Raw genomic sequence first — 23,556 nt, 5'->3', positions numbered from 1 at the left:
CAGAAGAGCTGAAGAAGAAACGTGAGAGTGTTGTATTGCCAGCAGGTATTTGCGTATCCACCGACTGTTCTATCATGTAGGATAGACGTAGTGGAAAATACATGTGGGCCCATCTAAACAGTGGAGACAGTGACTGTCGATTAGCGAAGTGATGAAGCAAACCGTCGTATGTGCGTTGTTGTCAAAATCTGACAACAATTTAATTAGATTAGACTGCTTCATTGCACTGTGCCTTGTGGTACAGTCTGTACTCATGGTATTTTATATTTTCTTCGCAACAGAATGGTAATAATCTTGAAGAATGTTAGTCGATATCTCCAGGTTTGCGTGGGGATGTGAACCCTTTCCTACAAGAAAATCCTTCTTCCTGCACACGTGAACCTGATACAGGACTCTGACAAGACTCATCCCGTTTCTATCCGTCCTGGTTCAACTATTGCAGTTACCACTTTAAAAAGCTCATTAAAAGGTTAACTTGGTGTCCTCTCTCCCACTGTGTTTTTTCAAGGCACAGTTAGGGGAACAGGACTCATGTGGATCAACTCATGATAAGTACCTTAATACTTATATATAATATATATAAACATAATATATATAATATATATTATGTTATATATATATATAATATATAATATATGTATATATAATATAATGTATATATATATATTATATTATATATAATATAATTATAATAATTACCTGATACGTATGAGTTGCGGAAATATATTTCCGCAACTCATACATATCAGGTAAATTGAACAACAACACCAAGACTATTATTTTTGTGGCGATGACGGCACCAACCGCCAGCCCAACCTTCAACCGTGTTCTTACTTTCTTATGCGTGGGAATGTTTTTTTTTGCCAAGACACACATTCCTCAAGAGATATCGAGGACCGGAGGGCGTTCACTTTTTTTGAAATAGAAGACAAGTCTGTCCCTGACTGCACTGTAACTTTAGTTTACACCTCAATTCCTTTCATTGTTTACGGCTTAATCGGCAGTTCCTGTAACACAGCGAAGAGCCCAATTTTTACACTCACCATTTTGCTTTAAAGTTGAGAGAATTCAGGAGCAGAGGTATCAGTTTATACACCAGCAGCAGCCTCAGTAGACCAGAATGCAACATGTTCATTCATGTCATATTGGATTGGCGCTTATCAATAGAGAAGCACCTTGTCACACCAGCCAAACCAATACGGATGTACTGCTATCTTGTCAGTACACATTATGTTAAACCCTCTGCCGACCAACCTTTTGATACTAATAAAGCAGGTACTGCTGCAGGCTGAAGGTAATTAAAATAACTTATGTTGGGGCAAGCAGCGCAAGCCTCCTAAACTTTCCAAATTCATTCTAAAAAGTAAACACAGAACAGAATGAGCAAAAGCGAACAGAGATGTGAAATGGGATTTACTATTGCAGCTAACTGCATAGGAAACTTCTTTCTGGAGAACTTGCAGATAAACCAAAGGAGCTGACGAAGGCCACGTAAACATCCATAATGCACAGTTCCCCCCCCCCATCAAGTATTATAGATTGTGTACACTTCAGAACGTGCCTAATAACCTTGGCGAATATGTAGAAGTTTCTTCTTCCCAAGCAAAAGTTATACACACATTCTTTCAGACCTGCCAAAACATGTGTCCCCTCAGTCATGCACAGCGTCAGCCCTTCTATCAAGTAGTGGGGCATATCATCTTTGCAATAAATGTGGTGGATACGAAGAATGTTCTACTTTCCCAGCGTAGATATAGTGGGATTTCAAACTGAATTTTTTATTTACCAAAAGTTGTATCCCTTATCTATAATGCACATATGCTGCCCTGCCCTACCGTCATAATGGTGCGATCTGAAGTACAAAATAAAATACTTGATGGTAGGGCAGAGAGGGGATACATTATTTGGCAGGCCTGAATTTTTATCGCACTATAACATTTGCTGGTGAAGAAGAAACTCCATATTCACCAAGGTTAACTCCATATGCACAACCACTCAGAGCCAAAACCTAAACAACCTGAAATCTACTGCTGCTCTCGCGTGTCAAGGAAGATGTAAAAGCAGAGGACATGCTTTTCTTTACTCCAGATGTTTACCTACATGCAGAAGTCCATCTCAGCAATCTGCGATGCCATTGATCAACTCTCTCTGAAGCTGCTCCGTTGACAGTGAATGGGAGACTTACTATGCGTATGTGACCTTGCGATAAGAGATAACAGTGTTACCTTATCAACAGTTGGTGAGCGCAGCGAGTGAAAGGAGTTTGGCTGACACAGAGACAACACGGAGAAGTCACTTACAACATTTTTCAGAGGGGAAATCTATTGCACAGTCACATCGACCTGCTAGATTATTTATTTCCCAGCATGCCAACAAACCAAAGAATTGAGATTCACTAAGTGCCCCCAATATCAGATCGACCAGCCGTCACCCTAAAACACTGGTGTCTCTAATTGTTAATGATGGTCTTTATGGGTTATGTCGTTACTTTGAAACAATTCAAACCTTTGTGGATAGTGTGGGATCTATTGTGTAAGGTTAAAAGGTTTCATGTGAGTCTAGTTAATATGCAGATTTGCCTTGCACATCCCTCCCTGATTTTATTGCTAAATTTTCCACCCATAAAATTGTCCACTACGGCTGGTCTCACTCTCAAGTTCATTCATCCCCAGCAGTTCTCAGTCTCAGCACATTTTGAGGGACATTTAAGGTTCTTGCATTCATGACTGCGAGGCTGTGCGGAGGAGAATTGGCGAAACTAAACAGAAAATGTGCAGAAGCCAGGGCTCGGGCCTGATTTTCTTTTCTTTTCTTTTCCTTCATTAGCCGCAGAGGGATTAGCCCTCATGCTGGCTGCCTACAGAGCGGTGATGTGAGCTGGAGAGGGTGTGTAGACAAAAGGTGATTACAGACACGTTCACCTCTTCACAGTAGGAAACGATAAGAGACTATGAGATCATAAACAGGTCCAGAAATGTGCAGCAAGTATTCAGCATATAGCATTCAAAGATGCAATAGCTAGTAGTACAAATCCTTTAAAATTCCAAATATTTGATCCAAATGTATCAAAATCAGGTTTATTCCCAGTCATTTAATGAATAATAATCGTTCTTTTTTGCATTTCTAATTATTTTGCAGAGCAAATCAGGTTGTGGATTATTGTGTGTTTTATTTAATGCACTCAGCTGAACTAGATTACCCAAAGGACGAGGGTCATCGACTCCATTTTGCCCCAGAGAAGGATCTCTGCATTGAAAGGGGGAGAATTAGCATCTTCTTGCAGCCTCACTGCTCCTTTTATACAGCAGCCCCCGTAGCTGTCAGCCTTGCCTTGCTTTCTTAGTTTGATCTGTCTGAGGCTCTGAATTCCAACACGCTTCTCCCCCTCGTTATTCAACCATGCCCACAGCGAATCAAAGAGCTGGAGATCATGACACAGATTGAAGCGAGGGTCCTTGATATAAATAGAGAGATTGATTGATATGAGACATCATGACACTAAAAGTGACCAAATCAAAGTGGGAGAGAGAGAGATGGCGAAGAAGAGGACGTGAAATGGAAAGCATCGAGCTGTCACAGCACGCTGCTGGGAAAGGTTGAGGTGGTGTGTTTGATGAGCAACTTGATGTCTGTGGTGTCAGGGCGATGACGCTTTCATGGCAACTTTTCAGGGTCGATCAAGATCTATAGCCACAGCAGGACAGCTGAAGTTTTTTTTTCCATTCCATCAGGCTGACTGTGAAAGCTCTTATCGCTACAAGAACTTCTACTTTTACATATACTATCATCTCTAGCAAGTTCTGAAAAGGTTATTTATTAGTTTCATGTTCATAAAAATAATCTGTTGGATAAAATATAACTTAGATTACATTAGCTTTCCCCATTTTTCCCCTTAAACTTTAAGGTTAGAAAACTCCAACCGTTTGCTGCAGGTCATTCATTCCCCTTGTCCCCACACTTCCTGTCTCTCTACACTATCAATGAAAAGCACAAATTGTCTAAAAAGTCATCTTAAAAAATCGTATGTGTGTACGGTATGAAACTTACTTTTCTCCAGTGTTACATTACAGTATCATATTACAACTTCCGCCTGCTTTATAATACAGTTTCATCATCTCGCTACAATATTTAATGTAGAACGTTTAATGTAGACTTCATGCTAACTGTGATGAATTACACAACTCAGGCAGGTTTTGCAACCAATTCATTGTCATTGACTGCCCAGCCTAAATTGTCATTTTCTTATCACTTTATTCATTCGGCCCAACATCAAGGCAGAAAGAGTAGGATTTGTTGGTTGTTTGTGAACACAACTTTCAAAGTTGTCCTCTCCTCCGGGGCTCAACGACAGCAGAAGCGCACGCCCCCCCTGCTCGCGACTTGGGTGAACGTCAACCTCACATTCAGTGTATCATGGCACCAAATTTGCATTTCTTTCACTGCTGTGTCCGCCATTTTTGTCGCTTCCTCTTGGATGCCTGCTTTCAATCTGGCACCTGGCAGCTATACGTTTTTATAGAGGTTGACGCTCAGAAAACATCCTGAACACTGCAAAATAGGAAAATATAGGCAGAGGGCGGGGTCTCTGCAGATACAGAGAGCACAACACACTTAGTGGGTCACAAGTGATGATTCAGAGGGATTATTTTTGTATGAGTCTATTCATAGTTTTTTCGGAAAATCCTACTCTTTAATATTAATACTGATTACTTGTTGGGAGTGGACGTTGTTTTATTTGCTTTGCCCTACCATAGAGGGTGATGTTTCCGTCCTGAAAACGTATTATCAGTCGACATCTTCTCAGGACTTTCCCTCTATTTTCTCTCTGTCCTCGCCCTGCTAGGCGAGACTAATTACACCTTTATTGTCCTTATTGGTAAATGGAGTCGATGACGTCCCACCTTCAACCTCAGCAGGCTTCTAATCAGCCAACACGGATGAAAACAACTGTGTGTGTGCAGGGACTTTAAGCGATGTCATTCCTGCAAATCGACTTACAAAAGCTTGTCCAGCTGCCTCAATCTCGTCCACGCTGTGACTAGTTTTTGTTGGCTGTAGCTGATTGGTGCAGTTGTCTCTCTAATTAAGATAAACAGACATCATTTGGCACAACAGCAGGCCTTTTGAATCAGACATGGGCAGTGATTCAGACGTCTGTAACCAGGTTAATGATTGCGTGGAATGGTAGAAAAAGTCCACTCTAACTGTTAAAACACAAAACATCGTACATGCTGGCAGGATAAAAGGACAAGATCCCATATGGGGAGACGGTTGAGACGTAGAAGATTACAGTGTTTCTAGTATGCAGCCTTACACATGGCTTTGTGATATGACACTATGGCTTGCCTCAGAAAATTGCACGTCTGGTGAGGCCCCCTCGAGCATTTATGTAGACGTGAACAGAGGAGGGAGACTTCAGCTATTGTTCATCGTAGCCCCTTGTCTTGTCGTTGATGGATAGATTGAATGGCAAAGCTTTTGGCAAGGCGACCACTTTAAAGTACCATACATACAGTACAGTACCATACATACAGTCTTTGGCCTGGTTTCGTTTTAGAAAATGAAAGGTTTCATTATTCAGGAAACATAAGAAGCACTGTGAGCCATGCACAAATATATCTGAAAGCTAGAGGAAGTTGGGGGTTGAAAGCCCAATTGAATATGCATGCCCTACAATCTGATACCCATCGTCGTCTATCTCTAAATTTAGAATACAAGAGATAAATCAGGATTACGGGACAAAAATTTTAAGCTGCCAAGAGGAATAGAAGAAAAATCCAAATCGGCAAAGCAAGGCAAAATAAAAGCATGAAGTGGCCAGCCGAGGGGCTGAGTAGATTCCATGGAGATATTGAGAGTGTACAACCGACAGCATAAGGACCTCATTTCATACCCGGTTTACACTGAACCTCCCCTTTTCATGCTTCAACCAACATGAGTCCTTCTCTGTTTTCGCAGTGACCACATGAAGCCAAGGAATGAGTGGCTTCAGTACATTCACATTCCACACAATAGAGCAGATGGAAAAGTACAGCATACAACATATGTGACACTCTGAAAGAAGGACGTTCACTGAGGTATTTCTGTCGTGTGACGAATCGTAAATCCCTGTGAAGTTTTACATGTGGGAAAAACCACAAAACTGTGTCATTGAAGTAATATCTGTACAAAACCACTTCTTTTCAGCGATCAGCCTATTTTTGGTCTAGTGTCAGAAAGCATCATTCCTTCTTAAACGCAATTCTTATTGTTACATTTTGGTCTGTAAAAATAGTCGAAAGAGATTAAAAACTACCCTTCGGGGACTGGCATTAAGAAATGACTTTGCAACTCTACCATACTCGACTTAAAAAGGGACTTAACATTTCAAGATTTGTTTATATTTTCTTGTTTTTGTTTTTTACTGATGTCTGAAATGTCCCCGCTGTGGGACTAATAAAGGATTATCTTAAGTAGAGCTGGGCACAGATTGATGAACCGTACCCAGGTAGAGTGTTCACACTAATCTTAAACAAACTGGACTTTAGGAGTTTAACAATGTTTAGGAGAAGTTTAAAACCAATAATGTTGCAACAAAAGATGATCAGAACACATTTATTTTATTGGTTAAGAGGTTTTACAATTTCTGTTATTGGACACAACAATGGTAGGTGGGCTTTCTCTGTATGCACACGATGTATGACAAGAAATATATTCCTTTTTACTCTTGCCTCTGGTTCCGGCATACATTTTGTCCATCGAAATGTGCCCTTTTTGAACGCACCATCATTACATGAGAGATCTTTTGCAGGTTTATGAGGTAGATTATGTTATCTGCACATTTAAAATATTAAACATATTCAATATTTGCAAATTCCATCTAACCTAAAGAGTTTACATTTTACAAGGAGACTTAATGGGTCCTAAAACCCTGAACAAAAACAAACTATTCAATAGACAAATCACAACTGAGATCTCTGATTTTGTGGTGATATCTGCAACACCACTTTTCATTTCAGTGCATCAAGGGGGATCAATTATTTTGTGTCTTTTTACATATTTGCCTGAACTGCCTAAAACCGACATCCCTATGCTTTTCTCAATTCATTTTCATAACAAAAACAGAAACAGTGGTCCTATGATCAAGATAGCTTAGAGTACAATTAGAAAATACAAAAAAACAACAACAAATTGAAATCTTAAAATGTATGTTGTGTTATTAATAGACTATCAGGGGGAGGTCAGCACAGAATTCGGGTGACTGTGAGAAGGGCTGCCATGCTGGAGAGGACGGGGCGTAAACCGGCAGACCCGCTGCGTGAGAAACAGTGATCCCTGTTCTGGCCGATACAGGCTGCGTACGCCATCACGTGGGGGATGTAGTTCTGCTCGTGGACCCCATGCAGCAGGTGAGCCAGGGGACCTTTAGCAAACACAGCCACGTCTTCTCCTCCATGAGTCTCCATGTTCAGAGGTACAGCTGCCTGGGCCTGGTAGTTGTTTTCCTCTGAGAGGCAGGGGGCAAAGAGAAAAGGTTGTTGTTTTTAATTCCTGAAGCATGGAGGGGAAAAAGTCCACCACAAAGTTAATTAACAGTTCCCTGTGGAGGTGATGAGATACACAGTCCTGCCAATGGTTTCACACGATTTTACTGATCTACAGGTGGCGGTAACTGGCCAAGTAATGCACATGGCTGTGCAACAAATCATGGAAGAAGAAGACCAATAGTAAACATGGATGTAAAAAAAAAAGTTGGCTTTTCAAATGTCTTATGGGGAAGGAAATGCATTCAACACATTTGTTAGAAGTCCAGAAAACACAGGCGAAAATACATTTTGGTGAGTAACACTGAACGTAAATATAACTTTTGTTGATTCATAAGAAAACTCCACAGGGCACCTTTTCATTTTAGTTATGCAGCATTAATCTGTGAGTAATTTGTGTCACAAGTCATTTTGTGTCAAGACAGAGCAATCCCCTCACTAAGTCATGTTTACTAAAACTAGAAATGTCTCCTCCTCTGCAATAGATTCATCCTTGTCTGACTAAAATAACTTGTGATATTGCAATATCTACCATTATAAAGTTATTTTTGGGGAATCATTATGGTAATCTGTCCTCATTGATATTACTCACGGTAGTCAACAGTGGAGACATTCTCCCTGGCGCCGTTAACATGTTTGTAACCTGGTCCGTTCCCGTATATGATGGAGGTGAAGGGCTTCTGGTCAACGTCACTCAGCATTGGGGCCAGACCTGTGGACGCATTGAGCCCCATCATCACAACAGAACCAGACATGAAAATGTAACTTACAGCACTAAACATGTGGTACGACAACGATACACACAGTACTGAATGCACATCATTTACGTACCAAATATTGTGTTTCCTCTGACTGTGTAGCCCCCGAAGTTGAACACATGAGAATGATCAGCAGTAACTATTGTCAGTGTGTCATGGACGTTGGTCAGGAGGCCTGCCAGACCGATGGCCCTGTCCATTTCCACAGTTTCATGAAGAGCCTGCTTGGCCTTGCCCTCGTGGTGTCCGTGATCAATGCGTCCTCCTGACAGAGGGGCAAATATTTCCAGTTAGCTGTTAAAGACACAGTGAAATTTCTAATCCAGTGTTTCTGTGTTAATTGTTCAATTATCTCTTGAGGTAACTTTGATGTATCCAGTCAAATTTGATGTGGGGCAACTAGCTAACCCCACCTATCATATAAAACCGCATTTGACTGTTAACTGGTGTCTAGCGAGCACGAAAAAATCATAGTAAGTGGTTTCAGCTCCCCACTTAGCCACAGTCGCCCCATGTCCAAAGAATGTGGCTGCAATCTAATTCATTATTTTACCTTTATTCTCTTATTTTTGATTTAACAACACAGGTAAAGAGGGCTGGGTGGAGGTTAACAGTCCTACAACTCCATATCGCGTAACAACATTGAGGATTTGATTTAAATCCGTTTTATAACTATACTACTGGCTACATATTCGGTTTGAATAGTATTGTTAAAATGTCACATTACAGCCGCTAAAGATGCCCAAACTCCTGTTTCACTGGGTCTTTAATGTTGGGCTATTCTTTAAATAAAGTAGTTTGTATGACATGTCGCGCGACCACGGCTGAAGCTGTTCGATCACTCAGAAAGTCTTTCTAAAAAGGCAATACTGGAGCTGGTGCCAAAGTATTTGTGTGAAGAATTAAAAACAAGACAACTTGAGAGGGAAGTTCAAACTGTGCTTACTGTCTTCCCTCCGTAAACCTGACGGGCCGCTGCGTGAATGGGGCATGCTTGTCAGATTGTCGTTTAATGGCCCCACTAATTTGTCGTCTAAAAGGTTTGAGGGCCTTCTTTCACCTTCTTTCAGATGGTATTCATCGATCGGACAAGCGCTCTGTTTGATACATACTGACCCCTTTTTGTCTCGCTCAGTCTGGCTGAACAGTCACTGTCACACTTGCAAGTGTTTGACTGTAATCAAGCTTCATGCACATAGTTATCAACACCACAACCTTCCTGTGCCTTCTGTATCTCATATTGGTCTGACATTGAACATTCACAGATTTCTCAGTACTTGTTCCAATGTCAATGATAATGATAAGACCAATACAGACCTTTTGTGCGAATGGCTCATGTTTTCTCTTCTCCTACACAAACTGCCTAGAATAACCAGCAACAGAAATACTTTAAACAACAAACTATAACGTTTCTCAGTTTTCATGGTTGATAATTGCTGTCTTACATATCAGTGTTGTCCCTTCCTCTGAGTCCTTGTCTGCTTTGCCTTTGATATGTTGTGGCTTTTATGTATTCATTTTATGTTATCTGCGGCAAAATGTGTTTCCGTCAAGGGATAATTAAGTGAAGGGAAGTTGACAGCAAAGTAAAAGACTTCGGAAATAGCTGCTTTTAAACAAACAATAACTCTCTGGCTGAAGGACGAGGGGCCACTCTGCTAGTATATTTACAAAGCTGCTTACTTCTTGACTGTTTTTAACTTTTCACGTACAATATTATGCGTAAATTAAGACTATTTAAAACGGAAAAAAATGGATTCAAGCTGTTGTAAACATGCTCCTTGTAAACGTTTTCCAGCTCTTCCTGGGGGACTCCAAAGTGTTCCCAGGCAAGATATCAATCTCTCCAGCAGTGTTCTGGGTCTACCCCTGGGCCTCTTACCAGTTGGATGTGCCCAGAAAACCTCTAAAGAGAGGCGTCCATGAGTGCATCCTGATCAGATGCCACCTCAGCTGACGCAAAGTAGCAAGAGCTACTCACCCTATCCTTAAGCCCAACCACCCCAAGGTAGCTTATTTCGCACTGTGCCGCCTGTCTACTTCTTGGTCCATTTTACCTTCACTGGTGAACAACACAAGACACTTCAACTCCCTTAGTTGACTCACTGCTCAACGTTGGGCGCAATCCACCGTTTTCTTATTCACATCCTGACCGCTTCACATTTTGCTGCAAACTGCCCCAATGCGTGCTGAAGGTCACCGCCTGATGGAGCCAACAGAACCACGTCATCTGCAAAGAGCAGAAGAGAAGTCCCCAAACTGGACACTCACCTTCCACACACATTTTGATCCTGTTCATGAAAATCCCTAACAGAATCGATGACAAGGGACAACCCTGGCGGAGGCCAACGTCCACTGGAGACATGTTTGACTGGTCATACACACACAGAATGGCTTGTAGCAAAGATTTTGGTACCCCATATTCTCCCAGTAGCCCCGAAAAGACTCACTGGGGGACATGGTTGCAAGGTTCTCCAAGTCAACAAAATACATGTAGACTGGATGGGCAAACTCCCACACCTAATGCATTGCTCCCCCTGGATCCGCTCCTCCAATTTAAAAATGGGAACCACCACCCAGGTCTGCCACTCCACAGGCACTGTCCCCGACCTCCACCAGACACAGAAGAGGATTGTCAGCCAAGACAGCCCTACAATGTCCAGAGCCTTAAACATCTCAGGGCGAATCTCATCTGAGATCAGTGAACAAATGGGAGACAACCACCATTTCCTAGGGCTTTGTGATGTCTCTTAAAACAGCTTTTCCTTGCTGGCAAACCGCAAATTAAGTCATGTTTTCCTCTTTGATGTAAGTCAGCAGATGTCATTGATTCAATTATTTTATTTTTGTGGAACAACAGTGAAAGTGAAAAAAAACACCCTCTAACGCCTGTAAAGATTCCTAATACTCTCATCACCAACAAACATGAGCTTGATCTCCTTCTTTTCATCACAGTTTCAGAAAGAAAGCAAACAAGTGTATTTTTCCCAAAGTGTTTGACTATTTCTTTAATAATCCTAAAAATAATGTTGGGTTGCAACTGTATTAGAAGGCCTTGAGGGATATTTACTATAGAAATCTGCAATGTCACCAACAGAAACTAAGATTTGACTTAGTCAGGAGATACGTCTTCCAATTTCACCACAAACTTACCTTCGACAAGCAGGTAAAATCCATTGGGGTTCTTCCTCAGGACCTTGATGGCCACATCCACCATCTCTGTCAGCGAGGGATCAGTATCACTGTTCCTCTCCAAGTCGTACGGCAAATCGGCAGGTTCAAAGAGACCTGGAATAACAGAAGGCACGGTTCAGGGAGAAATAGGATATGAAACGCAGAAAATAAGCCTACAGCAAATGCATACACATATGGCTCTTCATTTACACTTCAATGAGAGTTTCATAATTACTGAGACTGGAAACTCACCCAATAAGTAATCCACGCTATTAGGGTTCAGTGATAAGAGCTGCTTCTTGTTCCATACATAATGACCTTTCTGCACAAAGACACAAATGTACAGCACAGCAACAATGTGAGTGGCAGCACTGCAGACACGTTGAACTCCTAAATATGGAAATTTAGCCGAGAAACAAGGAGGAGCAAAGAGAGGAAAAGAGGAGAAATGTACTTTATCCTTCATTTTGTCAATCCACTCCTGCACCAGGTTTCTTCCGTCTTTTCGTGTGCCACTGTGCTTCGCAACGCCGGGGTACTCTACATCCGATTGGTTTTTGGGGAACATATACTTCCTCCCACCACCCAGAATCACCTGGAAAGTCGCAAGAACAGAATAAGAAGTTGCAATCTTTTCTTATTAGCTGTAGCTAGCTAATTATTCTAATTGATTATGCAAGTTTGAAAACAAGGTTTTTCGGAATGAATGTTTCAAGCAGATTCTTTTCAAACAAGAACCCTGTAAAGGGGTCTTAAATATGCACTTTATGGCTAAATAAATACATGATATCATGCTAAAGACTGAAGCTAAAGTCAGTCCTAGTATTTGAAGTATGATAAGTAGAAATGCTTGTTTACTAGGATACATGTGGTTAGATTAATGCTTTATTTATCATATTGTCAAACAGTACATTTCAATTAGAGATAAGGCTTTTAGGATTAACATATAATTAAATCTAAGTTTGTCTGAGGTTGCTGGAGCATAAACTTTTTTTATTTTTATATAATGTTTAACTCGTAAACTGGTTACACTATTTGATTATTCCAATGTTGGCACTCTTTCAGGGGACTAAACATAAGAAAGTGCCATTTAAATAAATAAAAGTCATCACTTGAAACTCTGAGGGTTTTTTGTCTAGTGACACTTGATAATAAGTTGTGTATTAGAAATTGAATAATACTTTTGACTCACATCAATGTTGGGAATGTTTTCAAAGAGTTGTCTGGCGATATCTTTGCAGCCGTTCTTCAGTGCTTCAGCTGGCAAGTCACTGTCGGAGTACCAGTCTCTGTCCACGGAGTGGGCGTACGCAGCACTGGGAGTCGCATGGTTGACTCGGGTCGTCGTCACTATTCCCACTGACTTGCCTGAAGTGGATACACACACATGCACACACAGGCATCTGTCTGAATGAGGGCTGAGGAGTTTTATTTATCAAAGAACATGTTCAGATCTACATGAATTCCCTTTTTGTGCTTCCTTGAGCAAAAGGATCGCTCCACAGCCAGCATGGTGTAGCAACCATAACTATTTAAATGGACTTATGGGCATGTGAACACTGTATTAAAATAGTTCAAACCTATCCTTTGTCCACGTAAAAGCAATTATAAATCGCATGAAAAACATCTCAGAAATTTTCATACTCAGAGAAATTATATCGCCAAATACCAACAAAAAATATGCATTTTACATTGTAACTTTATTGCATAGTCCCACAAGAAAATGTTGGTTTTGCACATACCATTTCCACCAATGATCAATGAACCTTTACTTAAGGCATAACAAAACTTTTTTTCAGTTAATCAATCTTCTGGATGTAAAAAGTACAACTTTAAAGGCAGAACCAGCAGAGGAAAGTCTTGGAAATTACTTTTCACATTTTTCATTTGCTCTGTGCAGGAGGTCAGCTGCTGCCTGCCCTGTTTGTCCGAGGAATAATTGGATTTTTTTATTATCTGTGACCCGTGAACCCACACATACCCTGACCCTCTCCCACTTCTAACTTATCCCCACCACCTCCCTCAGAAAACCCACGGAACTCAGTCCTTTCCTTCTTTGTGGTGCATTTCGTCTGGTGTTGTGTTACACAAGAAGCAGATTGCATAACACCGTGATGTATCCTTGAAGGGTAAAAACCAGATGTCATTCTTTGGGACACTTTGCAAAGATGAGTTATCTGTCAGTGTTTTGATCAAAACTTTTTTCATGAGATTTGGCTCTATGTTGTGTTCTGACTTTGTGGACTCAGCACTGAACTGATTCATGATATTGAAGCCACTTGTAGACTCATGTGCAAATGGTTTTAATCAAGGATGCAGACACATCAGGGAAGTAAAAAAGAAACTGACGAAACTTCATAGCAAGGGGTGGCCAGATAGAGATTTTCAAAAAAAATGTTTGGTTCAAAAAGTATCTCTTGCAATTTTAAATGAGGATACATCCATAGATAACTTTTTGGGTTAAGTTGAATGCAACTCTGAGGATAAGTTTGGTTCAAAGGCTGAAAAGGGGATTGAGCAGAGTGGAAAACATGTATTAAGAGCATCACTTTCAAGAGCACTTCAAAGTCTTTACTTTGAGCAATCAAGTCGCCCCGGGGAGTATTCACACTTTCCATTAACGCCGCATTCAACTACAACAACATTTAGGTTTTCCTCGGACATGAAACGTATGATAATTGATTACAAAAATTACAATTCAGCATCCCAGTTCCTGTAGATAGAGAAACGGTCTGTGTTAGGTGTTATTTAATCTCACTCTACCTGCTTCCTTAGCCCATCTGAGGATGGAGGTGACCTCGTTGCCCTGTGTGGTGTTACATTGGGATCGGACAGCAGCTGCACTCACGCCCACCGTGCCCTCGTTGGCCTTGACCCCGCAGAGGTAAGCTGTGGCGGTGCCGGCGCTGTCTGGCACCTGAGCGTTAGTGTTGTATGTCTGCAGAGTTAAACGCCATTGACAATTGTCAGAATTCAAATATCAAACAGGATCGTTAACAGTCTTTCTGAAGTGCTTGTGATGGGGTGTGTGTGTATGTTGTCATGTGTTGGGACATGACATTAAGTGCAATTCCTAGAATGGCAGAATGTTTAAATGCTGAGTCAAAGGATAAATCTCATTATTCTCATTCCCACAAATCCCAATAAACGATCAAAACCAACAGTGTGTCCTTCTGTGCATATAAAAGAAGCATGTTTTATGTCACATTTAGTATAAATAGTGTGCCAGTATGGGCTTTTGAGCAGAGCTTTTGTTTACTTTTTTTAATTAGTTTTTATTACAACTCAATGTTGCAGCTGTTCGTAGAATGTGTTAAGTTCTCTTTCGGTTGAATATCAGCAGGAACAGCGTTAGATGCACAGCGCATCATGTTACGCACAGCAGGTACCCTCATTAATTAGGCCTATTCAAATCTTTCTTCTATGATTCTCCCACACATTGTTCATACATTGAGATCATTTGTATTGTGTCCAATTTAAGCAAATCTCCAAACCCTGTTTTCCTGTGGATTATCCAAATAGATTTGGTTTGTCACCCTTATTATTCCTGGAGGTTCTCTCAGTTCATGTCAGAGGCCTGGTTGGCTGTCCCAGATTATTAACAGAGGAGGCCTTTTTCTTCACTTGTATTTGTAACCCGATGGGACTAACTGGATGCTGCCTTTTTAATCAACTAATTAAAATAGAAGTAGTAAATAGTATTAAGGACACATATTTTTATATTTCCACTTCATGCTAGAGCTGGCATTAGGTGCATGTGTGTGTTTTGAATAGTTTTTGGACAACAATGGAGGTCTATAAATTATTTCTGGCTTTGGCTGCACAGACAACACTTGTTAGTCGGACCAGTTAATTGTTGCTTTTTGTCTTTTCATGCGAATAAAGAAGAGAAATAAAGACCTTCACCAGTCATTTAAAGCCAGCATTTGCTAGTGATTCCTGAGGTGTAAATAATCAATTTAGTCTAATCGTCCTTTTATCAAATCTATAACATAATACACAGACCAGTGTGACGTGACACACTGGATGACCTTGTTTACGGTCACAGGCCATTAATGGCCACAGCACGATCAATACATTGGGCCATGTTGTACATATACAGTTGTGTGAAAAAGTGTTTGCCCCCTTCCTGATTTCTTATTTTTTTGCATGTTTGTCACACTTAAATGTTTCAGATCATCAAACTAATTTAAATATTAGACAAAGATAACACAAGTAAACACAAAATTAAGTTTTTAAATGAAGGTTTTTATTATTAAGGGGAAAAAAAAATCCAAACCTACATGGCCCTGTGTGAAAAAGTGATTGCCCCCCCCCCCCCCCCTGTTAAAACATAAATTAACTGTGGTTTATCACATCTTTGGAAAGCTGAGTTCAATTTCTCTAGCCACACCCAGGCCTGATTACTGCCACACCTGTTCTCAATCAAGAAATCACTTAAATAGGACCTGCCTGACAAAGTGAGGTAGACCAAAAGATCCTCAAAAGCTAGACATCATCCAAAGAAATTTAAAAAATAAAAATAAAATGAGAAACAAAGTAATTGAGATCTATCAGTCTGGAAAAGGTTACAAAGCCATTTCTAAAGCTTTGGGACTCCAGCGAACCACAGTGAGAGCCATTATCCACAAATGGCTAAAACATGGAACAGTGGTGAACCTTCCCAGGAGTGGCCGGCCGACCAAAATTACCCCAAGAGCGCAGCGACGACTCATCCAAGAGGTCACAAAAGACCCCAGAACAACATCCAAAGAACTGCAGGCCTCACTTGCCTCAATTAAGGTCAGTGTTCATGACTCCACCATAAGAAAGAGACTGGGCAAAAATGGCCTGCATGGCAGAGTTCCAAGACGAAAACCACTGCTGAGCAAAAAGAACACAAAGGCTCGTCTCAGTTTTGCCAGAAAACATCTTGATGATCCCCACGACTTTTGGGAAAATACTGTGGACTGACGAGACAAAAGTTGAACTTTTTGGAAGGTGTATGTCCCATTACATCTGGCGTCATACCAACAGTAAAATATGGTGGTGGTAGTGTGATGGTCTGGGGCTGTTTTGCTGCTTCAGGACCTGGAAGACTTGCTGTGGTAAATGGAACCATGAATTCTGCTGTCTACCAACAAATCCTGAAGGAGAATGTCCGGCCATCTGTTCGTGACCTCAAGCTGAAGCGCACTTGGGTTCTGCAGCAGGACAATGATCCAAAACACACCAGCAAGTCCACCTCTGAATGGCTTAAGAAAAACAAAATGAAGACTTTGGAGTGGCCTAGTCAAAGTCCCGACCTGAATCCGATTGAGATGCTGTGGCATGACCTTAAAAAGGCGGTTCATGCTCGAAAACCCTCCAATGTGGCTGAATTACAACAATTCTGCAAAGATGAGTGGGCCAAAATTCCTCTACAGCGCTGTAAAAGACTCATTGCCAGTTATCGCAAACGCTTGATAACAGTTGTTGCTGCTAAGGGTGGCCCAACCAGTTATTAGGTTTAGGGGGCAATCACTTTTTCACACAGGGCCATGTAGGTTTGGATTTCTTTCCTCCTTAATAATAAAAACCTTCATTTAAAAACTGCATTTTGTGTTTACTTGTGTTATCTTTGTCTAATATTTAAATTAGTTTGATGATCTGAAACATTTAAGTGTGACAAACATGCAAAAAAATAAGAAATCAGGAAGGGGGCAAACACTTTTTCACACAACTGTATAATATTAACCAAGGCAGACCTTGGCCAAAGACACAAAGGGGAACTTGTCCATCTCCAGCTGCGTCTCTTCTCCACTCTGTCCGTTCAGCTGACCCTTCAGTATTCGAGCAGCTGTCACCGTGGGAACGCCCATCCCTAAAACACCAAAAGCAGGTCCACCATTAGGATTGCATTAGTTTTCCCTCAGGGCGGGAAACAGAGCACCTGCACATGAGAAACACTTTTCATCCACCAATGTGCTCAGTACGCAACACATGAAAGATTGTTGCTTTCTTTGACATTCTAGAACAAGACATTCTACTGTTAGGCAAAAACAGTTCATTGGATACAAATTACTTCAAAAACAAAAACAGAGATCAACAAAACAGATAGAAAGGAACATCTGTAGTTAATCTGTAACATGCAGGATGTTAACGTTCCAGGATTTCTTTTGTTTCCTGAAATTAAAGATAATCACAGGAAAATATAAGAAACAGTTTAAAATGCTCATTGGTAAGTCCTGATCTCATCTTGTGATAAGCCACTCCTTTCTTGTATTGTATATAAGCTGAAAAAAACAACAAAAACAGCAAATTGTGTTGCCATTGGCCCCGTGTCTAGTGTGATCACTGAAAATAAAGTTGAAGTCGGGTCCGTTCCACAAAAGCCTGAGGCTCAGAGGTACACAAAGGATACAGTTTGTGCATTTGAGTCACGATTCCTGTGAATCCTGTGGTTTTCCTGATTAAAGGCAGACAATGTCTGGGAAACATTTTCCAGTTATACAATCACTCCCTGCTTTTTTCTTTTTTTACGTTGTAAGATGGTGCCTGTTACTTTGTAACTACTCTGTCATAACCCCACCACTCCACTCGGATGTGACACGACCGGACGTGCAGCAGTGTGCAAGAATGTCATGTTGTGCCTATAGTCTGAACAGAGAGAGAGAGAGAGAGAGAGAGAGAGAGAGAGAGAGCAGAGAGCAGATGGAGGATAAAAAGTTTTTGTGTGACCAATGAGCGGCCCAGCACAAACAGAAGCCCAGTGATCTGGTTTGTTTGCTGCCATTCATTCACCCTGCGTGTTAGAAGAAATTTGAAAAATCTCTTTCATTTGCTGATGGATTACGAGATCCTCTGTATCACCATTTCAGCTTCAATAAAACTCCATAATTTATATTATCCATTATAAACAACAAACGGGAAAATTGTGTCTTTCCTAATGATCTTACTGCAATTCAAATCTTTCTGCGTAAAGAAGTGGATTTACACATTTGGAGAAATTTTCCATTAATTAGGACGTAAACATACAGATTTTGTGGCTTACCATCTCCGAGGAAGAGGATGAGATTCTTCGCTTTGTTTATGTTGAGATTTTGCAGCGTCAGAGCGCTCTTCAGAGTCCGCTGGGCCCACGTATTCCAAAACTTGGGATCCTTCTCTTGTTCTGTGTATTAGAAAGACACAAGTCTGGTTGGCTTCGGATAGAAAGTCAGAGGATGAAAAAACGTTATAATTTCCTCCAGCCCAAGGTGAGAACCAACAAAGCAGATTACCAAATGGCACGCCATTTACATAATTGTTCATCTTTAAAGTGGAAAGTTTGTAGTGCAGTCCATCAGAGGTGGCGACCGCCTTAATAAGTTACTTCAGAGAGGGACATACTGGATTTTTAAACTTGATGCTATTGTGTATCCAGGTCTTAATCATCTTTTATTTTAAACAAGCTTAGTCCCTCCCTTGTTGTTGATGTTATTGTAGTTATTTCATTGTTGTGACTGTAATCATCACTGTGACTTTAAACTTCTTTTCCAAGCCTACATAAGGCATATTTTTGTTGCTGGTGTAATTTAGCCTCCTGGTCATTTGTTGGCTTTAAAAGGAATCATGACACTCATGCTGACTCTTCCAGGCTCGCCCTGAGGAGCACCCAGTGTGGGTCGAAGCCAGTCGGGGTTCTCCTCTTGTGACTTTTTAACTGATATGTCCTCAGTAAACTAATAAAGGCATTTATACTACATTGTGGGCTCGGGGCGTTTGTGCCTGAAATAAGCCCAAAGGCTTTCCTTTGTTCTATTGTGTCTTCGTATATATCTTGTTTTATGGGACTAACAGTCCAGAAACCCCAAATATTCTGCTTACTATCATGTATGACAAGGAAAATGATCAGATCCTCACAATTGAAAGCTTAAACCAGCAAACTTTTAGGCATCTTTTCATAAAAAGGACAAATGATATTTTGACTATCAACTTACTTTTCTGTCAATCGACTTATTGTGTAATCATCGCAGCTCTAATTCTCACCAGATCTGTCACGGGGCATGATGAGGACTCAAGCGCAGACAGTCAGAGTAGGGGAAAAAAAGGTCTTTAATAGCTCACAAACAAAAACAGGTAATCCAAGGACAAGACAAAAGATGAGGGGGAAAAATCCGGCAGGACAAGGCAGGGCAGACAGACTGGGAAACCGGGAACAGGATGAGCAAAACGGGCGGGTAGGTAGGAAACAAACACAATGATCTGGCAGTGAGTGAGTGAAAGACAGGGGTTTAAATAGTGACTAGGCAGAGTGAACAGGTGAGAGTAATGAGCTGATGAGGTGAGTGTGACTGGCAGGTGCACTGAATGAACTGATTAGGTGAGTGAGGAGCTACAGAAAGAAACAGACACAGAACACACAGGGCAAAGCCTGATCGTGACAAGATCAGTCAAATCATCTAAGAGTGACATACAATGTGTTCTACACATTTGACTTTGTTCACCTCTTCTTATAAAATGTGACGACACATACACAACTATCTCCTAAAGAGCAGCAGGGGGGATCCTTTTTGAGAAAAATGTTCTTAAACAATAAATTCCTGTTATTTTCTTGCCGTCGCCTCAGCAGTAAAAATATCCAGTGTTTAAAAAAAACAACACAAACAGGAAATCTATTTTGATACATAAACTTCCTTCAACGGATCCAAACATTCCTCCTCACAACCTTGAAACCCTCCCATGTGTGCCGAACATCTCCTGATGCATTACAGACAGCTGACAGACCGCTATCTTGTTGTTGCTGACTAACGACGCAGTAACTTACCAGGGAATTGCGGCTTCCCGAAACTCCCCGAAATCAGACAGGAGCAAACGATGAGCAGCGCTGTCACCTTCATGTTGTCGTCCCAGTGCGGCTGACGCGTTGCTCCAGACAGCGTTAAATGTGCCACTTTGAGACTCGGAGGATGCCTGTCTGCCGTCGCCTCACAGCTGGAGAGAGAAGAAGAACACACACTGGTTATTAAGTCTGTGTCATCTTGTGACACATTGACTCTGACAAACCAGTTTAATGTGTAGCTACTTACTCAGATGATGAGTACATTTTCAGCAAAAAACACACCTCTCAGTTACGCTGTATGGCTTCAAATTCTCTGTATGTGACCAATATACAGTAGATATTGAACTGGCAACTCCACTGCAGTATTAGTGGGAACTTAACAGACATTAGTAGTAGTATTGCCTTATTCACCTTCTCTCTCATAGGCTTTCTAAATAAAGAAACAGCAAATTAAGGCTGGAGAATGCCAGCGGTCGGTCTGTTTTTGTGTCATCGTGTTGGGGGAAGATGTTTGTGTGTGTGTGTTGTAAAAGTGTCGGGTCCATCAGGCTTTGCAGCAGAAGCACAAGGAGAGCTTGGTAAAGTTAAGCTGGAGGCCTTGCTGCGAATGTAAGTAGTCTCAACAGGAGGCCCTTATGGGTCCTGGCCAGTCAGCCTTTCATTTGTGATTATTCACACCCTCCTCCTTTCTTCCTTGTGCTCATAGTCAAGGTCACTTTAATGGGATTGAGCTCCATCGCACCGAGAGGTCTAAGGGCCATAACAAAGCCGATTAACAGCGGATGATTGACTGGACACGTCCGGCAGTAAGGAGAAAAAAAACTCAAGATACTTTTATCACAACAAATCTTTCAACGGTGCGATTCCGACAGAAGGCTTCTGAGTGTTATTTTATTTAGTATTGACAAAGATGGGTGCAAACATCTAAATCGCCCGCTATTTTACTAATTGTGTGTCCCACCAAGCTTCTATTCTTGTAGCCTAGCCTACTACACTCTATATGCTATAATAAACTATACCATCTGAAAAATATTAAAATTCCAAACTCTGAGCGATCCCCTCGTCAACACATCCAAAAGTTAACTCTCACTGCTAGCTGGCATAGTTACTGGTTTGAGCAACTTCCTGTTGGTCTGAACCAAAAGAAAACCATTGCATTAATGGAGATAATCTCGAGATACAGTATTAATCCAAAAAGGCCATGCCTGGAGCCAGTTGCTTTTACCTTTCTCCATGATGGCTAGTTAAAAGCCGCCAGGTCCGCCCAGGGGTGGCGAACCAGCCAACCTGCAGCAAAAGAAGCAAACCAGTGCCAACACGGCCATCAGCAGGCCACCAGACAGGACGGTGGTCAGGATCACATGAAGTCCCACCTCATTCATGGTGTCACCAGGCACTTGGCTGCTCCGGCGTATCCAGCTGGTGTCAAATGAGGTGAAATTTACCCCGGCGCCAAATAAATTCCGAGCTCCTTCCTGAGCTGGCGTTGAAGCCCCTGGGCAACTTGGATGTGTCACTTCAGCAGGCAGCAGCTCCAGCTGAAGTGAGGATTAGGCTGCTAGTTACGCTCAGGAGTGGAGGGCTGATTGATGAGAGGCTGCATGGCCTCCAAAAATATTGTCAAAACTCCACATTTATCAGTCTGCGCCTGCTCCTCAGGCAGGCAAGATGGTGTAATTTTCTTTGTCTGTTAGTTGCCAGTTTTTTTTGTTTTGTTTTTTTTTTGGTTTTTTTTAAAGGCAACTTGGTTTGCTTCTCACACCAGGCTGCCTCATCCCGCCTCTTGTATGCACACAGAATAACTAACTGAATTTCACACTGGGGAGAGGGGGGCATCTTACTCGTATTCTCTCTGTTTGACTGCAACTAAACAAATAAAAACATTTTTCTTTTTTGTATCACTTTGTCAGAAACATACTGGGTTGTGTCAGTTTAAAGTATAGTGCCTCACAAAGTTGTCCGTGCTTCCCAAAATGTAACCTATCTGTAAAAAGTCCACGCTACATTCTGTCATTAAAAAAAGAACAAAATCAGATAAATAGGGACATGATGGTATTTTACTGCAGCCTCCTACACATCAAAGGGGCGAGGAATTAGTGTGTGCAGGGAAACCCATGACTCCACTGCAAGCACTTCTATAATCTCCCAATGTCTAAAGCACTTTCATGTTGCTTTCAAATCATCAATCATGACATCCTCTAGGCCAGAGGTCTTCAACAGGGGGTACTGCAGGGGGTCCGCGAAATGTTTGGTTGATTAGACAATTAAAAAAATTTCTTTTCTCTAAACATGAATCTGTCCATTATTTTAATAGTTCAGTATTGTATGCAAGATAACAGGTATCTTTATGCATGGCAGTGGCACTAATAGGCCATCACTCATTTTTCGTTTCCACATTGATGTTTAAAATGAAAACATCAATTTGAATAGCTTGTATGATTATCATGTAATTGACAGACAATGTTGATATTGCCATTGGTATCAACTGACAAGGTATGTTTATAAATGGCAGTGGCACCGCCACCCTACTCACTGTACCTTGCACATGTTTAAAATAAAAACATGAATATATGAACCTGTGTATTATTTGAATAGCTTAGTATTGAATGCACAATAAAGAGGTATACACGGTACTAGGCCCATTTAATATAAAACACAATTTTATACAATATATATAGTCGGGGGTCCCTGCTCCATCTCTCTATTAGTTTGGGGGTCCTTGGCCTGAAAAACGTTGAAGACCCCTGCTCTAGGCTATGACTTGAATGAATAAATAAAAACATGAATTAAAACGGTGTTTCTAAAGCCCATTGAGGACGACCACTTCATCCTGGTGAAAAACTGGGTATAAAAACAGAGCTGGTCTCGGTGAAACAGAACCAAAAAAAACCTTTCCAAACCTAGACTGGATTACTGAACATTGCATCGGAACAAGGATAGGCTGGCAGCATTATGCAGAGCAGATGCTGAGAGGAAAGATGCATAAACATAATGTAACAACCTGTTATTAAAATGTCAGCTGACGCTCCGACAGCGCGTTTCTCCCAAAGCAACACGTTATCTGTGTAAAACCAACGCAAAGAAAATAAAATAAAGTTGTATTGTTGTTTTACTTACTGCAAGTGGCGTTTCTCCGGGACAGAAAGCTACATCCAAATGTGCGTGCAGTTCATTCGGTCTTTCCCCTTGAAGTGTGTGTCCTCGTCGCTGCTTTCAGTCCTTTTTATAAGGCCACAGTTGTTCGACTCTGGCTCTGGGGGTCTGAGAATAGCGGTCTGTATCCCACGAGGGAGCTGCTGCTGCTGCTGCTGATGTGGGA

The 23,556-nt window shown here is 41.3% G+C and overlaps 2 protein-coding genes and 1 long non-coding RNA gene across 12 annotated transcripts in view; 1 reads left to right on the top strand and 2 right to left on the bottom strand.

The window, feature by feature from the left end:
* nmur3 (neuromedin U receptor 3) overlaps positions 1 to 2,995 on the bottom strand; it is a 38,119-nt gene extending 35,124 nt beyond the window's left edge. For 2 of the 7 annotated variants that reach the window (XR_012955835.1, XR_012955837.1), the window contains exon 1: positions 1,044 to 2,982. The gene's annotated coding sequence lies outside the window, so the exon portion shown is untranslated. Of the gene's footprint in view, positions 1 to 1,043 lie in introns of all 7 variants that reach the window. The other 5 variants (XR_012955836.1, XM_076096793.1, XM_076096792.1 and 2 more) reach the window with 5 other exon arrangements.
* On the top strand, positions 1,309 to 11,570 carry LOC142955316 (uncharacterized). The gene is made up of 2 exons (XR_012955838.1): positions 1,309 to 2,901; positions 5,959 to 11,570. It is a non-coding gene; the product is annotated as an uncharacterized LOC142955316 (long non-coding RNA).
* Positions 6,579 to 23,513, bottom strand: alpl (alkaline phosphatase, biomineralization associated). Of its 4 annotated transcripts, none has more exons than XM_076096788.1 (12): positions 23,355 to 23,513; positions 20,223 to 20,389; positions 18,468 to 18,587; positions 17,182 to 17,297; positions 14,219 to 14,393; positions 12,648 to 12,823; positions 11,910 to 12,050; positions 11,708 to 11,777; positions 11,435 to 11,569; positions 8,355 to 8,546; positions 8,116 to 8,235; positions 6,579 to 7,486 (listed from the first exon to the last, which is right to left on the bottom strand). In XM_076096788.1, exons 2-12 carry the CDS (start codon positions 20,293 to 20,295, stop codon positions 7,221 to 7,223), a joined length of 1,584 nt encoding a protein of 527 aa, XP_075952903.1. In that variant the 5' UTR covers positions 20,296 to 20,389; positions 23,355 to 23,513; the 3' UTR covers positions 6,579 to 7,220. The 4 variants fall into 4 exon arrangements, with proteins under 4 accessions (XP_075952903.1, XP_075952906.1, XP_075952905.1 ...); XM_076096791.1 differs by lacking the exon at positions 23,355 to 23,513 and adding an exon at positions 21,463 to 21,502; XM_076096790.1 differs by lacking the exon at positions 23,355 to 23,513 and having other exon boundaries at positions 19,396 to 20,362.
* Between the last annotated feature and the right edge of the window lie 43 nt (positions 23,514 to 23,556).

The sequence above is a fragment of the Anarhichas minor genome, unplaced genomic scaffold, assembly GCF_050575085.1.
Source record: "Anarhichas minor isolate MPS153535 unplaced genomic scaffold, ASM5057508v1 ptg000023l, whole genome shotgun sequence".
NCBI lineage: Eukaryota > Metazoa > Chordata > Actinopteri > Perciformes > Anarhichadidae > Anarhichas > Anarhichas minor.
The sequence above is the reverse complement of the archived record's forward strand: the minus strand, read 5'-3'. Positions and strand labels throughout refer to the sequence as shown.